We start from the raw sequence: 14468 nt of genomic DNA on the forward strand, positions 1-14468 counted from the left end.
GGGCGCGCGGGCGTCGCCACCAGGGCGCAACCTCGAGCTCCCCGGGCTCGGAGCTCCCGCCGGTCGCGGGGCTCGGGGCCGGGGGAGCGAGGCCGAGGCAAGCGGCCGCGGGCGTTGGGAGGGGGCCGGCGGAGCCCGCGCGGTCGGGCAGCTTCAGGTTTCCTCCTGGAGCCGGTGTCGGGCGCGGCGGCGGGCGGGCCCGGCCATGTGATGCCGGGGCCGGGAGGCGGGCAGGCGGAGATCCAGCGGCAGCCGGCAGGCGCGGAGCGAGCGGGGCGGCCCCAGCCGCGGGCGCAGCCAGCTCGGCCCCGGAGCGCGGCCTCGGCTCCGCCCCCTCGCGCTGCCCCGGCCGCGCCGCCGCCGGGCGTGGGCCGCTTCGGGAGAGCCTCCCCGGCTCCGGCGGCGCGTTCCGGGCGCCCTCGGGCAGGGCGCGGGGGCAGCGCCTCGCTCGGGCGTCGGAGGCTGCGGGACAGCACCTCCGGGTAAGTGCTCTCTGGGGGCTCCATCCCCGCGTCTCCCGGCCGCCCGGGGTGGAAAAGTTTGGCCGCCTCACCTGAGTTCGCCCTCGCGGAGCTACTTTCTCCAGGGTCCCGGAGGGCGCGAGGGTCAGCGGGGGTGGAAAGGGGGTGCTGCCGCGGGCTCGGCGGCGCGGGGATGGCCGCCGCCTCCCTGTCCTCGGGGACGGCAACAAGTGCAGAGGCGGCGCGGCCGGCGCGGCGGCTGCAGCTGCGGACCACTGGGTCGTCCGGACCGCGCGGCCCCTCTCGCCCCCGCCGGCCCCGCTCAGGGGACCGGGGATGGGCGGGTGGAAGCCCGGCCGCTGTCCTTCGGGCGCCGGGGAAATAAATGGTTTCCTTGCAGTGGAGAAGGCAGAGCCTCGAAAGCTGGCGTTTCCCTTCCCCATCAGTGCCTGGCACCGGGGTGAGGGTGCTCGGCGGGGCCGGGTCCCCAGAGAGCAGCAGACCAAGCGGAAGCTCAGGACACAAGCGCTAACATTTCTTTCATGTGGAAACACATATTGTGCTTTAAAAGGCATCTATAGTTATCTTGGTTAGGAGAGGCGGCCAGAATTCCGTTGGACTTCCTTAGGATTATTTCGTGGATCTGTTTTCCTCTTGGAAACCTGGGGTGTGCCTGGTGGTCCCCTAACCTTCCCGTGCTGGGAGTTTCCACAGGGGCATAATGACGACTTGTTGGCTAAGGAGGCATCCTCGTCTATGCAGGGCTTTGTGGAAGCTGGGTGCTCAGGCAGCCTTGGAAACCCAACTCTCGTTTCCCAGACACCAATTAGATTTCCAGGAGAGAATCCATCTTCCTCCCTAGGAGCTCACAGCGCCCCCCCCGCCCCCCCCCATTGGTTGTAGCTGGCAGCAACATCTGTGTTTGCGCAGCTTCTCCCTTCTTGACCTCTGCCTGAGTCGAGACAAGTCCCCGCAGACCCAGAGTTAAAGAGGTTTACCACCAGACCCGCGCCAATTGGGTAAGAAATACGAAAACGTAAGATGTTTAGAAGGAACTGATCATTTGGGGTCCCATGGGGTCCCTGGTTTTCTAAAGCTTTGCCATCTTGTGTTCTAGGCCCTGAAGATGTCAGGGGAATTGAAGTCCTTTTTTCACAACAAAAAAATCAAAGACCTGTTCTCTTGGGTTCTGTGGGTTGCTCTTTGCACATGATAATCCAGGCAGATTACCTGGGAAGCTCTTTAGTATATCTGTCTTGGGTTTTTATATACACATACTTAAAGCACATAGGTATTTGCCTTATCTGGATTAATAGCCAATCTGATTCCTTTGTAGTATTTGGAGCAAAAGAAATTACTACTGCAAAAACCTTTGGAGTTTTCTTATACAACATAGTATTTCAGTGTAATGTTCTGATGTGGACTTTCTGTGTGATTATTGTGCTCATTAACTTTGATCAGATAGGAATTTGGATAGCATCAGACCTCATATTTAGTGGTTAGAGAAACTGAGGCACAGAGCTAGCTATTGGGCGTTTGACTCAGGTGAATGTCCTGGCTAATGGGAGAATGGAGAACAGAGAATCAGTGTTTGTCCTGCTTTTGATTGTGTTTTCTTCCTTATCAAAACCACATAGCCTGGCCAACCAAGAACAGGTTATGTAACAGGTGTGTCGTTATACTTTCCTTTGAAGCACCTCTGCTGTCCTCTGAGCAGTTTGGAAACACTTAAAGGTAAAGAGGAAATAGTAGTTGGTAACTAAGGCTCTATGAAATTTCATCAGGGGCCTCACTTGTGTTTCACACCTTTTTTTGTTTAATCATGTGAGTACTGCAGAAGAGTTTGGGATATTTTCTCACTGTGCTCTTATAAGAAACTACTGTTGTGGCTAAGACTTAAGTTGCACAGGAATTTCAGGTGAGCTGTGACACATGACCTCCTTTGGTAAATGAGAAAAAGATATGTGTTTTAAATAGGTATTGAAGCAAATAAAGGAATATAATGTTACTTCTATATTAAGCATTTTGTACAAAGTTGGTAACCATTATATTGGTACTTAAGCTCTACCTGCAAGTTCTGCCAGAGTTTATGACCAAGTGTGACTCCCCAGTAAAAAGGTTTATGATATATTGGGTTGGCCAAAAAGTTCATTCGGGGTTTTCCATAACATCTTACGGAAAAACCTGAACAGACTTTTTGGCCAACCCAGTAAATGTCGGAAAACCCTTTACAATTGGCACATGGTTAGAATGGTACTGCAGAGAGTCCAAATTACCCTCAAACTCCCAGGCTGACTGTAATTTTATTATGCTTTAATTTACTGATCAGATATGACAGATCTGGTTTATGTAGGTTTTGTCTAATTGCATTTGTATTTATGCTGCTTTAGTGAAGCAGAGAAGCTATAGGATAATTTTCCTGTGACCTTAAATTTGTTACGAAGAGATGGGTCAAGCTGGGCAACTCCCACTGAGAGTTCTAAATTAAAAACAGTGTTATACTTGAAGTGCACCAAATTCAGGGAATTTTGCCATGTTAGAGTTGTACTGTAAATATTATGCCACGCTGTAGGGCTTGAGTCCAGATCCCTCCCATAGGCAAAGCTGGGCTTAGAGATATTTTTCTTACGAAGTGCAGGTCAGGTACTAGACCACAGAGCATTTTGCCCTGATTGGATGGTACTCTGCCATTTTTGTCCAGTCTCTATAATCCTTAGTTCTTTTGTTATTTTCCTGGTATTTAAAAGTTCTCAAAACCTCAAAGCAGTGTCGCTCTGCTATGTTGCCATTTTGCTAGTCTCTATCATGCCCCTCTCTTTTTGTGAACATTTTCTTATATTTATTCAACAAATATTTGAGGACCTACTATGTGCCTGGCATTGCTCTCTGCTTTAATTCTCTGGACTGTGGATTTCATGTCTAAGACAGTCCTTTTCTGATTTTAGAATTTTTAGGATCTGTTGCATTTTGAGTGGGCCTCTCCACACTCAACACTAAGACATTTGGCTGATAAAATGGCAGGTAATTTTTTCTGTGATAGTACATCTTCTTAACTTGCCGGCAAGTTTTCCCTTGAAATTTGCTCTTTGGCACAATTGAAATTTGCTTATTTCTACCATTATTGCTCCTGGACTTCTTCTCCTGGATAACCAAGGTAATGAGATTTGACATCATTTTTAAGTATGAAGGAAAGTGAAAACATAATTGAATATTGGGCATTTGTTCCAGTGATCTTGGTTTTGAACACTTTTATAAAAAATGTATTTTAATTTTCAGAGGTGTGTTTTCTTATTTTAATCCTCAGTTTATTAATTTGAGGTTTGATTTCTGTAGAAAGTTGATGTAAAAGAAATGCCTCATAGCGACGAGTGAAGGCCAGCATAGATGGAGATGGGCACCGACACCTTCGCTTTACATAATAGCATGTGTACTCAGCACTCAGATAACATTCTGCCTATTTCAAGTGGCAGGCTTTGTTTGACTGGTCTGCGCATGATCATTTTGCCTTTAAAAAATGCTTAAGATGTTAACATGCTTTCTGTATTTCCCTCAAGTATACAGACATTCCCTTAATAAATAATCATGAAATATATTGCATATATTAATGAAATGTATGGTTTAGCTCTTAAATTCATTATCATGCACTAGTGATCATGTCCTTTTTAAAGCTTGCACCTCTTCTTCCATCATTTTATAAGTTAAAGCAATTATCTTTCGTAAACTATAACCAAGTGGTTAAGAGTGGGGACTCTGGAGCCAGCCTGTCTCATTAGACGGTCCTGGCTCTGTCCTGGCTGTACCACCTCTCTCTACTTCAGGTTTCCCATCTGTAAATGGGGATAATCACTGTAACCTGCCCTCTAGGGTAGTTGGGAGAATTCAGTGAGTTCATTTGCAGAGAGCCCCTCTGGTAGTGCCTGGCAGAGATTAAGTGCCAGAAAATGATGGTTATGTTTATAACAAATAGAAAATAGACATTAAAAAAAAAAGGAGCTTGAGCAGGTTTTCCAGGTTTCAGAAGGCAGTGAGATGTCCGTGTGATCTCAAGGGGAAGCGCCCTAGGCTGGGAGTCCAAGGCAGGGATGGAGACTATCGCCTGTGGCCTCTCATCTGTGTTACCTTGGGCAAGTATGACCCCTCTGTGGGTCTCAGCTTCTCATCTGGTCAAACGGAAAGGGGTAGACTTGATGGTCTCTAAGGACCTCTGGTTCTAACATTCTATACTGTCCTGAAACTTGAAGGTGAGGAGGGCGTTTGTTAGTTCAGCCGTGGCTGTCTTGGGTGACACAGCCAGGAATGTGGTGTCCACAGGGTCAGTACTGCGCCTGCAGCGGGCGGTCAGTAAACGTTTGAAGGGATTATGAAATAATACTATTAACTTACCTCACTTTGATCACCAGACAGTCATCAGGTTGAAATGACTGAGTTATCTTTCTGGACTTAGTCGAGAGAGATTTCAGACTTGAAAGTCTGGATCCCATGCATGTGGGTCATAGGCCATCCTGCTCCCTTTCTTCTGTGGAACCCCTTCTTGTGGAAGAGGGTTGGGGTAGATCTGGGAAGATGAAAGACAAGTGGACTGATTATTTCTTAATTTCATGATTAAAGTATTTCCACACCTGATACACAGGAGAACGTCACCAATGGCCTTTGCAGGGATGCTGTAAACTAGAAGGGCTTGGAGCAAAGGCAGTCTCATTACGGACTTCTGACCATTTGTGAAGGTTAAGAAGTTTTCGTTGGGCTGGATGGTTTAGGCGAAGTCTCTGGAGCTAATTTGTCTCTTCTCCCTAATGACCATTGTTTATTGTCTGTGCATGGTCCTTTTTCGACAGTTTTCCTCAGTTTCTTGCTCCACCAGCCTCCTGGTTTGCTGTGTGGCCAGGTGTTAGTTTCAAAAAGTAGGGGGTGCCCAGTGATTAATGAGGTTATGGATTATTTGAGCCCCGAACCCAGGATTCTGAGCCTGGCCATTCGTTGGGATCACCTGGGTTCATAATCACTCAGCTTGGGCCTGACATTTTTTTGTTTGTTTGTTTTTGATGTGGACCATTTTTAAAGTCTTTATTGAGTTTGTCACAATATTGCTTCTGTTTTATGTTTTGGCTTTTTGGCCGGGAGGCATGTGGGATCTTAGCTCCCTGACCAGGGATTGAACCCGCACCCCCTGCTTTGGAAGGCCAAGTCTTAACCACTGGACCACCAGGGGAGTCCCCTGGCATCATTTTTTAAAAAGGTGATACTAGCTATTTATAAAAGGGTTTGCTAGCTACTTGCCTAACCTTTAGTGTTTCTGGCTTTCTGCATCTGAAAGAATCCAGGGAAGGGTAATTCTCCTGGTATCCCTTTTAAGCTATGGGCAAGTCACCTGTCTCCTACTGCCTCCTCTTGTGTCCCACCACCCCTGCTCCCATTAGCCAGGACTGGTAACTGCCTGTGGAATGTGCAGTGTACTTCCTACCTTCTTTGACTTTGTTCCTTTGTTCCCTTTCCTTTCTAGCGAAAATCTGTTGCAATCCTCAAAGCAAGTTCAAACCACCATCTCTCTGAAACCCTTGACCAACTTCTCAACTTTCCAACTTGACTGTAGGCCCATTGATGGCAGGGACCCTGATTTAGGCTACTCTGTAGGGGGCTGCACAGAATATACCTATATTGGTTGGTTGGTTAGTAATTTTGCTAACTGTCATGTCAACAAGTCCTAGTTTACAGCATCCCCATAGAGGCTAATGGTGATTGTTTTCCTGTGTATAAGGTGTGGATTGAATTGGAAAATATTGGGATGCAGGGGAGGAAAGGAGAATGTTGCTCAAGAAGTTAGATAGCTATCCTTCTCAGATATAAAGGAGAGGCTACACAGGCCTCTCTTAGGAAATTATATGTTCTGTCTGGGGAAATGAATGAAATTCTTGTTCAGAGTTAGAATCTTAGGACTGAAACAGACCTGAAAGGTTTTTCTCTAGTTTCTAGTAGGTGAACAATCCCCCTGTATAGCATACTTCCACATGGTTGACCATTTGAATACTGTCCTTGAATACTTTCAGTAATGGGGGACCAGTAACCACAGATACCCCAGTCTATCTTTGTTCCCCCCCCTCAACTTTAGATACACACAATTATTTGTCAAAGTGTGCAATATGATTTGATATACATGTACATTGTGGAATGATTACCAAGGATAATTAACACATCTATCACCTCACATAGTTAACTTCTTTGTGATGAGAACACTTAAGATCTAATCTCAGCAACTTTCTAGTATACAATACAGTATTTTTAACTATAGTCACCCATGCTGTATGTTAGATACTCAGAACTTTTCAAGAGGTACAGACTTTCAGTTACATCTCCCTGTTTCCTCATTCCCCCAGCCCCGTGAGGCACCATTCTATTCTGTTTTTATGAAATTGGCCTCTTTTTTTCATAAGATTCCACATATTGATGATGTTATATAGCATATAGAATTTGTCTCTTTTTTCCTTATAAATTTATTTATATTTTATTTATTTACTTTTGGTTGCATTGGGTCTTCATTGTTGTGTGCGGACTTTCTCTAGTTGCGGTGAGCGGGGGCTACTCTTTGTTGCGGTGCGTGGCTTCTCACTGCAGTGGCTTCTCGTTGCGGAGCACGGACTCTAGGTGCGTGGGCTTCAGTAGTTGTGGCATGCGGGCTCAGTAGTTGTGGCTTGCAGGCTCTAGAGCGCAGGGTCAGTAGTTGTGGTGCACGGGCTTAGTTGCTCCGCGGCATGTGGGATCTTCCTGGACCAGGGATTGAACCCATGTCCCCCTGCACTGGCAGGCGGATTCTTAATCACTGCACCACCAGGGAAGTCCCTAGAATTTGTCTTTCTATGGCGGCTTATTTCACTTAGTACTATGCCCTCCATTTCATCCATGTTGTCACAAAAGGCAAGATTTCCTTTTCTAATGGCTGAATGATACTCCACTGTGTTACACATATTACATTTTCCTTATACATTCATCTTTATGGACACTTAGGTTATTTCCATGTCTTGGTTAGTCTGTATAATGCTGCAATGAACACAGGAATGCAATCTTTTTGAGATAATGATTTCATCTCCTAGGCTATGTACCCAGAATTGGGATTGCTGGATCATACGGTAGTTTATTTTTAATTTTGTGAGGAATTGCAATCCAGTTTTCCATAGTAGCTGCACCAATTTACATTCCAACCAACAGTGCACCAGTGTTCCCTTTTTTCTACATTTTCACCAGCATTTATTTCTCGTTTTTTGATAATAGCCATTGTAACAGGTGTGAGGTCATCTCATTGTGGTTTTGATTTGCATTTCCCTGATTGGTGATGTTGAGCATCATGTGCTTGTTGGCTGTCTGTATGTTGTCTTTGTTAAAATGTCTGTGTAAGTCCTCTACCCATTTTAAAAATGAGATTTTTTTTTTTTTGCTATTGATTTGTTTGAGTTCCTTATATATTTTGGATATTAACCCCTTATTAGATATATGGTTTATAGATATTTTCTCCCATTCTGTAGGTTGCCTTTTCATTTTGTTGATGGTTTCTTTTGCTGTGCAGAAGCTTTAGTTTGATGTAGTGCCACTTGTTGATTTTTTTGCATTTGTTCCTTGTTCTTTTGGTGTCAAATCCAAAAATCATTGCTAAGATGATGTTAAGGAGCTCCCCCTGCCTTATCTTCTTCTAGGAGTCTTATGGTTTCAGGTCTTACAAGTCCTTAATCCATTCCAAGTTAATTTTTGTGAGTGGTGTAAGATAGTGGTCCAATTTTATTCTTTTACATATGGATATCCAGTTTTCCCAACACCATTTATTGAAGAGACTATCCTTTTGCCATTAAGTATTTTTGGCACCCTTGTTAAATATTGACCATATATGCATGGGTTTATTCTGGGCTTTCAGTTCTGTTCCATTGGTCGCTATGTCTGTTTTTCTGCCAGTACCATATTGTTTTGACTGTTATATTGTAGCTTTGTAATATAGTCTGAAATCAGGAAGTATGATGCCTCCAATCTTGTTCTTAATATTGCTTTGGTTATTCAGGGACTTTTGTGGTTCCATATAGATTTTAGGACAATTTTTTTCTATTTTTCTGAAAAGTCATTGGAATTTTGATAGGGATTACTTTGAATCTGTAAATGGCTTTGGGTAGTGTGGACATTTAAACAATATTAACTCCACTGATTCATGAACATGGATATTTTTCCATTTGTTTGTCTTCAGTTTCTTCAGTGTCTTACAGTTTTTGGTGTGTAGATCTTTCACTTCCTTGGTTAGACTTATTCCTAAGTATCTTACTGGTTTTGATGCTATTGTAAATGGCATTATTTTCTTTATTCTCCAGATAGTTAATTAGTGTACAGAAATGCAACAGATTTTTGTATGTTGATTCTGTATCCTGCAGCTTTACTGAATTCATTTATTAGGTCTAACAGTTTTTTTGTGGAGTACTGAGGATTTTCTATACAAGATCATGTCATCTGCAAACAGACATTTTTACTTCTTTTCCTATTTGAATGCCTTTTAATTCTTCTTGCCTAATTGCTGTGGCTAGAACTTCCAGTACTATGTTGAATAGGAGTGGTAAGAGGGGACATCCTTGTCTTGCTCCTGATCTTACAGGGAAAGCTTTCAACCTTTCACTGTAGAGTATAGTATTATCTGTGGGTTTGTCATATATGGCCTTTATTTTGTTGAGGTGTGTTCCTTCTATACCCAATTTGTTGAGTTCTTATTAAAGGATATTGAATTTTTGTTAAATGCTTTTTCTGCATTTATTAACACATTTATTGATTTGTGTATGTTTCTTTTTTCATTAATTTAAATGTTAATCACTAAAAACTTCCCTCTTAGAACTGCCTTTGCTGCATCCCATAAGTTTTGGTATGTTGTGTTTCTATTCTTGTCTCAAGATTTTTGAATTACTCTTTTGATTTCTTCTTTGACCAGTTGGTTTTTCAGAGTGTGTTTTAAATTCCACACATCTGTTTTTTTTTTTTCCTGGTGTTCCTTCTGTTATTGATTTCTAGTTTCATACCATTGTGGTTGAAAAAAGATATTTTATATGACTTTCATCTTCTTAAATTTGTTAAGACTAATTTTGTGACCTAGCATATGATCTGTCCTGGAGGATGTTCTGTGTGTGCTTGAGAAGAATGTGTTTTCTGCTGCTGTTGGATGGAATGTTTTGTATGTTTGTTAGGTACATTTGGCTTAAAGTATACTTCAAGTCCATTATTTCCTTATTGATTTTCTGTCTGGATGATCTATCCATTGTTGAAAGTAGGTTATTGAAGTCCCCTACTCTTGCATTGCTGCCTGTTTCTGCCTTCAGATTTGTTAATAATTGTTCAATATATTTAGGTGCTCCAGTATTGGCATGCATATAATTACAATTGTTATATCCTCTTGATGAATTGACCTCATTATTATATAATGACCTTGTGTCTTCTTATAACTTTTCACTTAAAGTTTATTTTGTCTCATAAGTATAGCTATCCCTGTTCTTTTAGTTTCCATTTGTATGGAGTATCTTTTCCTATCCTTTCACTTTTAGTCTATGAGTGTCCTTAAAGTTTGAGTGTCTTGTAGGAAGCATATACTTGGGTCTTGTATCTTTGTCCATTCAGCCACTCTTTGTCTTTCTTTTTTTTTTTTTTTGCAGTATGCAGGCCTCTCTCTGTTGTGGCCTCTCCCGTTGCGGAGCACAGGCTCCGGACACGCAGGCCCAGCGGCCATGGCTCACAGGCCCAGCCGCTTTGTGGCATGTGGGATCTTCCCGGACCAGGGCACGAACCCGTGTCCCCTGCATCGGCAGGTGGACTCTCAACCACTGTGCCACCAGGGGAGCCCCAACTCTTTGTCTTTTAATTTAAACCATTTACATTTAGAGTAATTTAGTTATTGATAGGTAAGGACATACTATTGACATTTTGTTAATTGCTTTCTGATTGTTTTGTAGTTCCTTTGTTCTTCCCCTCTTGCTGTTGTCCTTTGTGAATTGTTGAGGTGGCCTACCAGAGTTCTACTACTGTCCTTTTCCTTGTGGCGTGAAATCCCTCCATGGGGATCCTTCTTGGCACCAAGCTGCTCTGGACTGAGGGTTAGAGGGATGCAAGTAAAATGCTTCCTATGCTTCTCTCTGCTGTCATCCTCAGTTTTTGAGCTCCACAGGGTTTCTGCTGCTGCTTTGTTGTAGTTTAGAGCTTTCCCAGGGCTATTTTCATTGGTTTGTAGGTGGTCTATCTTTGGAAACCTTTAGGCTGTTAAAAAACCATCTCCCCTGTATTAAATTTGATAGTTCTGCTGCTTGGGGGCCATTATGAACAAGTTATTTTACATGACAGCCCCCTACATTTTTTTTTTTTTTTAACGGTACGCGGGCCTCTCACTGTTGTGGCCTCTCCCGTTGCGGAGCACAGGCTCCAGATGCACAGGCTGAGCGGCCATGGCTCACGGGCCCAGCCGCTCTGCGGCATGTAGGATCTTCCCGGACCGGGGCACGAACCCGCGCCCCCTGCATCGGCAGGCGAACTCTCAACCACTGCACCACCAGGGAAGCCCTGCCCCCTACATTTTTGAAAATTAATTGCATACCCTACCTTTAAGCCTTATTTAAGTTGGTAAATCTCTTTCAGCTCTTGTTAACTGACATGATTTTGAATCCTCTCACTACCCTGAATACTGAACATATACCAATTTGCTATATTCTTCTTAAAGTGTAGTACTTCTGGATGCTGACCGAAGGTGCAGAGTATAGTAGAACCATTCCCACCCTTGCTGAGACCCGCCTCGCCCCCCAGGGAAGCACTGAAACCTCATAGTTAAGATTACCAGTTACAGGTTAGAAAGTTGGGGGGACTCTCAGCTCTGCTACTCTCTACCTTGTGTTGGGCAAGTCATCTAAACTTTTAGTCTCAGTTTTTACCTATTTCTCTTATAGGGTTAAAAGGACACAATAAGATAGTCTATGTAAAATGCTTAGCACAGAACCTAGGACAGAATAATTTCTCAAACAATGGCTTTTCAACTACGGTCCTTCTAAACAAGGCCATTGGCTCTTGATGTTCAGTCATCTCAAAATAACCAATTTGTTTTTACACCTGTTGCTGCTGAGCCCCGTCTCCTCATTCATGGATGTGTGCAATTGGCTCCTTAGTCCTATAAATAAAACTTAATATTTATCTAAATTTTCCTGTAAATGACCATCTGTTCTAGCCTTTCAAAGTCTTTTAGATTGTTTATCTATACATTTATCATTCACTACCCTCTTTTGTTCCAAGTTGTCCACAGATTTGACATGCATTTCTTTAATGTCTTAAGGAAATAATAAAATTATTGCCTAGGCTGAGGTCTAGGGCAGAAGGGTTTGATGTGTCTATACAAACTTCACTTCAGATTGATGTTTATCAATTTCGGGTAGAGTTGTTCAGCGAATTACTCCTATTGGCACTAGCATCGGATTCTTAGTCCTCCATCCTGTCATAAGGATATGTGCTTTGTCAACCAAATCTGCTGTACCTCTACTATATAGAGTTACCAGTTTGGTAACCACATAATGGAATGGGGTTATTGTGACGTGACTTATTCTTGGGGAACCCATACTGGCTTCAAGTAGTCACTGCTTCCTCTGAGGTACTCAGACATCAGCCCTTTAATCTGTTCTAGAATCTTGCTTACGATCAATATGAAGCTCCTTCTGTCTATAGTTTAGAAATTGGCTTTTTTGAAAATTGACATGATACGTTCGTGTCTCCTATATTTGAATCCTGTCATTGTCCACAGTTCCTGACTGATTATAGTTGGAAAATCTCATTGGATTCTTTCCTATCTTGGCACGTCCAGCAGCCTGTAACTTATTCAGAGCCTCTAGGTGCCCTCTTACGATCGACTTTCCCACTTCCAGATGTTCTTTCTGTCCTTTTCAATTGGAAGGTTATCTCTCTCCAAGAGGAGACAACATCTCAATCGCTGTAGAGGGGTTCTCCTTATCATTCATCTACGCTACATCACCAGTCCTAAGCAGACCTATCGATCCCTTCCTTGATGTTCTGGCTTAAAAAATAAGTTGAAATAAAAATCTGATTATCAGGCTTCCCTGGTGGCACAGTGGTTGAGAATCTGCCTGCCAATGCAGGGGATACGGGTTCGAGCCCTGGTCTGGGAGGATCCCACATGCCGCGGAGCAACTAGGCCCGAGAGCCACAACTACTGAGCCTGCGCGTCTGGAGCTTGTGCTCCGCAACAAGAAAGACCGCGACAGTGAAAGGCCCGCGCGCCACCATGAAGAGTAGCCCCCGCTCACCACAACTAGAGAAAGCCCTCGCACAGAAACGAAGACCCAACACGGCCAAAAATAAATAAATAAATAAAATAAAAAAAAAAAACTCTGATTATCCTTAGTTTTTTGGCAGCCTCATGTTATTTGGGGCTTTAGTATGTCTGACACAGTTCTTAAAGCACGATATCCTCATTATTTGTTCTGGAAAAGAGGCAGGAAAGAGGATAAAAACAAAGCAGTTCTTTTTATCATTTGAGTAGAAAAGAGCACAAACCTATAGGAATCGGGAGCTCCTTGAATATAATGATCTCTCCACATCTCCACAGAATCCGTATCCTTTCCAGATGGGAGGTCTTCTATTAGTTCTATGAATCATAATGATTTCTTTAGGTAGTGATTCCATTGATTGATAATAACATTTGGAGGTGGAATTTGGATGGGATGGAGTGACAGAACACCCACTATGTATCACTACATATATTTATGTATAAGAAACAGCTCATCTAACTCTTTAGCGTTGCCTTTTGTGAAATTGCTAGCTTTGCAACTTCCCTCAGAAGTTCTCAGGGATGAATTTCTGGAAGTTGCTTTTATATCGGTTATCACAGCCCTTAGAGACTTAGCTAGTCTCCTGCTGGCCACTCACCATTCTTGGTGGTCAGGGGCAATACACAAAACCTATTATTAATGTTTTATTAAGTTTTAATGGATGGATTCTTAGTGGGAATGAAATAGAAGCATTTCTCTTAAATTGTTATGTTTCATGTTACACTAAGTTGTCATATAAAACGCTTATGTGTTTTTTCTTCTCCTATTTAATAACCAGAAATGTTGATAGCTTGCTTATTGAATATAAAACATAGTGTCAAGAATCTTTAAAATCTTTAAAGTCAGCCATGGGAATTCGAATTGTTCCTTGTTCTTTACTTAGAAAGGTTCCACGGAACCCTACTATACTGTTGGTGGGAATGTAAGTTGGTGCAGCCACTATGGAAAACAGTATGGAGGTTCCTCAGAAAACTAAAAATAGAACTACCATATGCTCCAGGAATCCCACTCCTGGGTATATACCCAGAGAAAACTATAATTCAAAAAGATACATGCACCCCTATGTTCACAGCAGCACTGTTCACAATAGCCAAAACATGGAAACAACCTCACTGTCGATTGACAGATGAATGGATAAAGAAGATGTGGTACATATATACAATGGAATACTACTCAGCCATAAAAATGAACGAATAATGCCATTTATAGCAACATGGATGCAACTGGAGATTATCATACAAAGTGAAGTAAGTCAGAAAGAGAAAGACAAATACCATATGATATCACTTATATGTGGAATCTAAAATATGACACTAATGAACCTATCTACAACACAGAAACAGACTCATGGACATAGAGAACAGACTTGTGGTTGCCAAGGGGAAGGGGGGAGGGAGAGGAATGGACTGGGAGTTTGGGGTTGGTAGATACAAACTATTACATACAGACTGGATAAACAATAGGGTCCTAATGTACAGCACAGGGAACTATATTCAGTATCCTGTGATAAGCCATAATGGAAAAGAATATAAAAAAGAGACTGTCTATATGTGTATAACTGAGTCACTTTGCAGTACAGCAGAGATTGGCACAGCATTATAAATCAACTATACTTCAATAAAAAAATAAAATAATAACAAAAAAGAAAAAAAATTTCCATGGGACAGGAATTATGAGGCAAAAG

At 42.8% G+C, this 14468-nt stretch overlaps 1 protein-coding gene across 1 annotated transcript in view; it reads left to right on the forward strand.

Moving 5' to 3' along the window:
* The first annotated feature begins 210 nt into the window (after positions 1-210).
* ARHGEF28 (Rho guanine nucleotide exchange factor 28) overlaps positions 211-14468 on the forward strand; it is a 310128-nt gene continuing 295870 nt past the window's right edge. Inside the window, 2 exon segments of the mRNA XM_060143115.1 lie at positions 211-243; positions 245-482. Of these exon segments, the coding sequence (XP_059999098.1) occupies positions 211-243; positions 245-482 (271 nt within the window).

This window comes from Lagenorhynchus albirostris, chromosome 3 (assembly GCF_949774975.1).
Source record: "Lagenorhynchus albirostris chromosome 3, mLagAlb1.1, whole genome shotgun sequence".
In the NCBI taxonomy this organism is placed as follows: Eukaryota; Metazoa; Chordata; class Mammalia; order Artiodactyla; family Delphinidae; genus Lagenorhynchus; species Lagenorhynchus albirostris.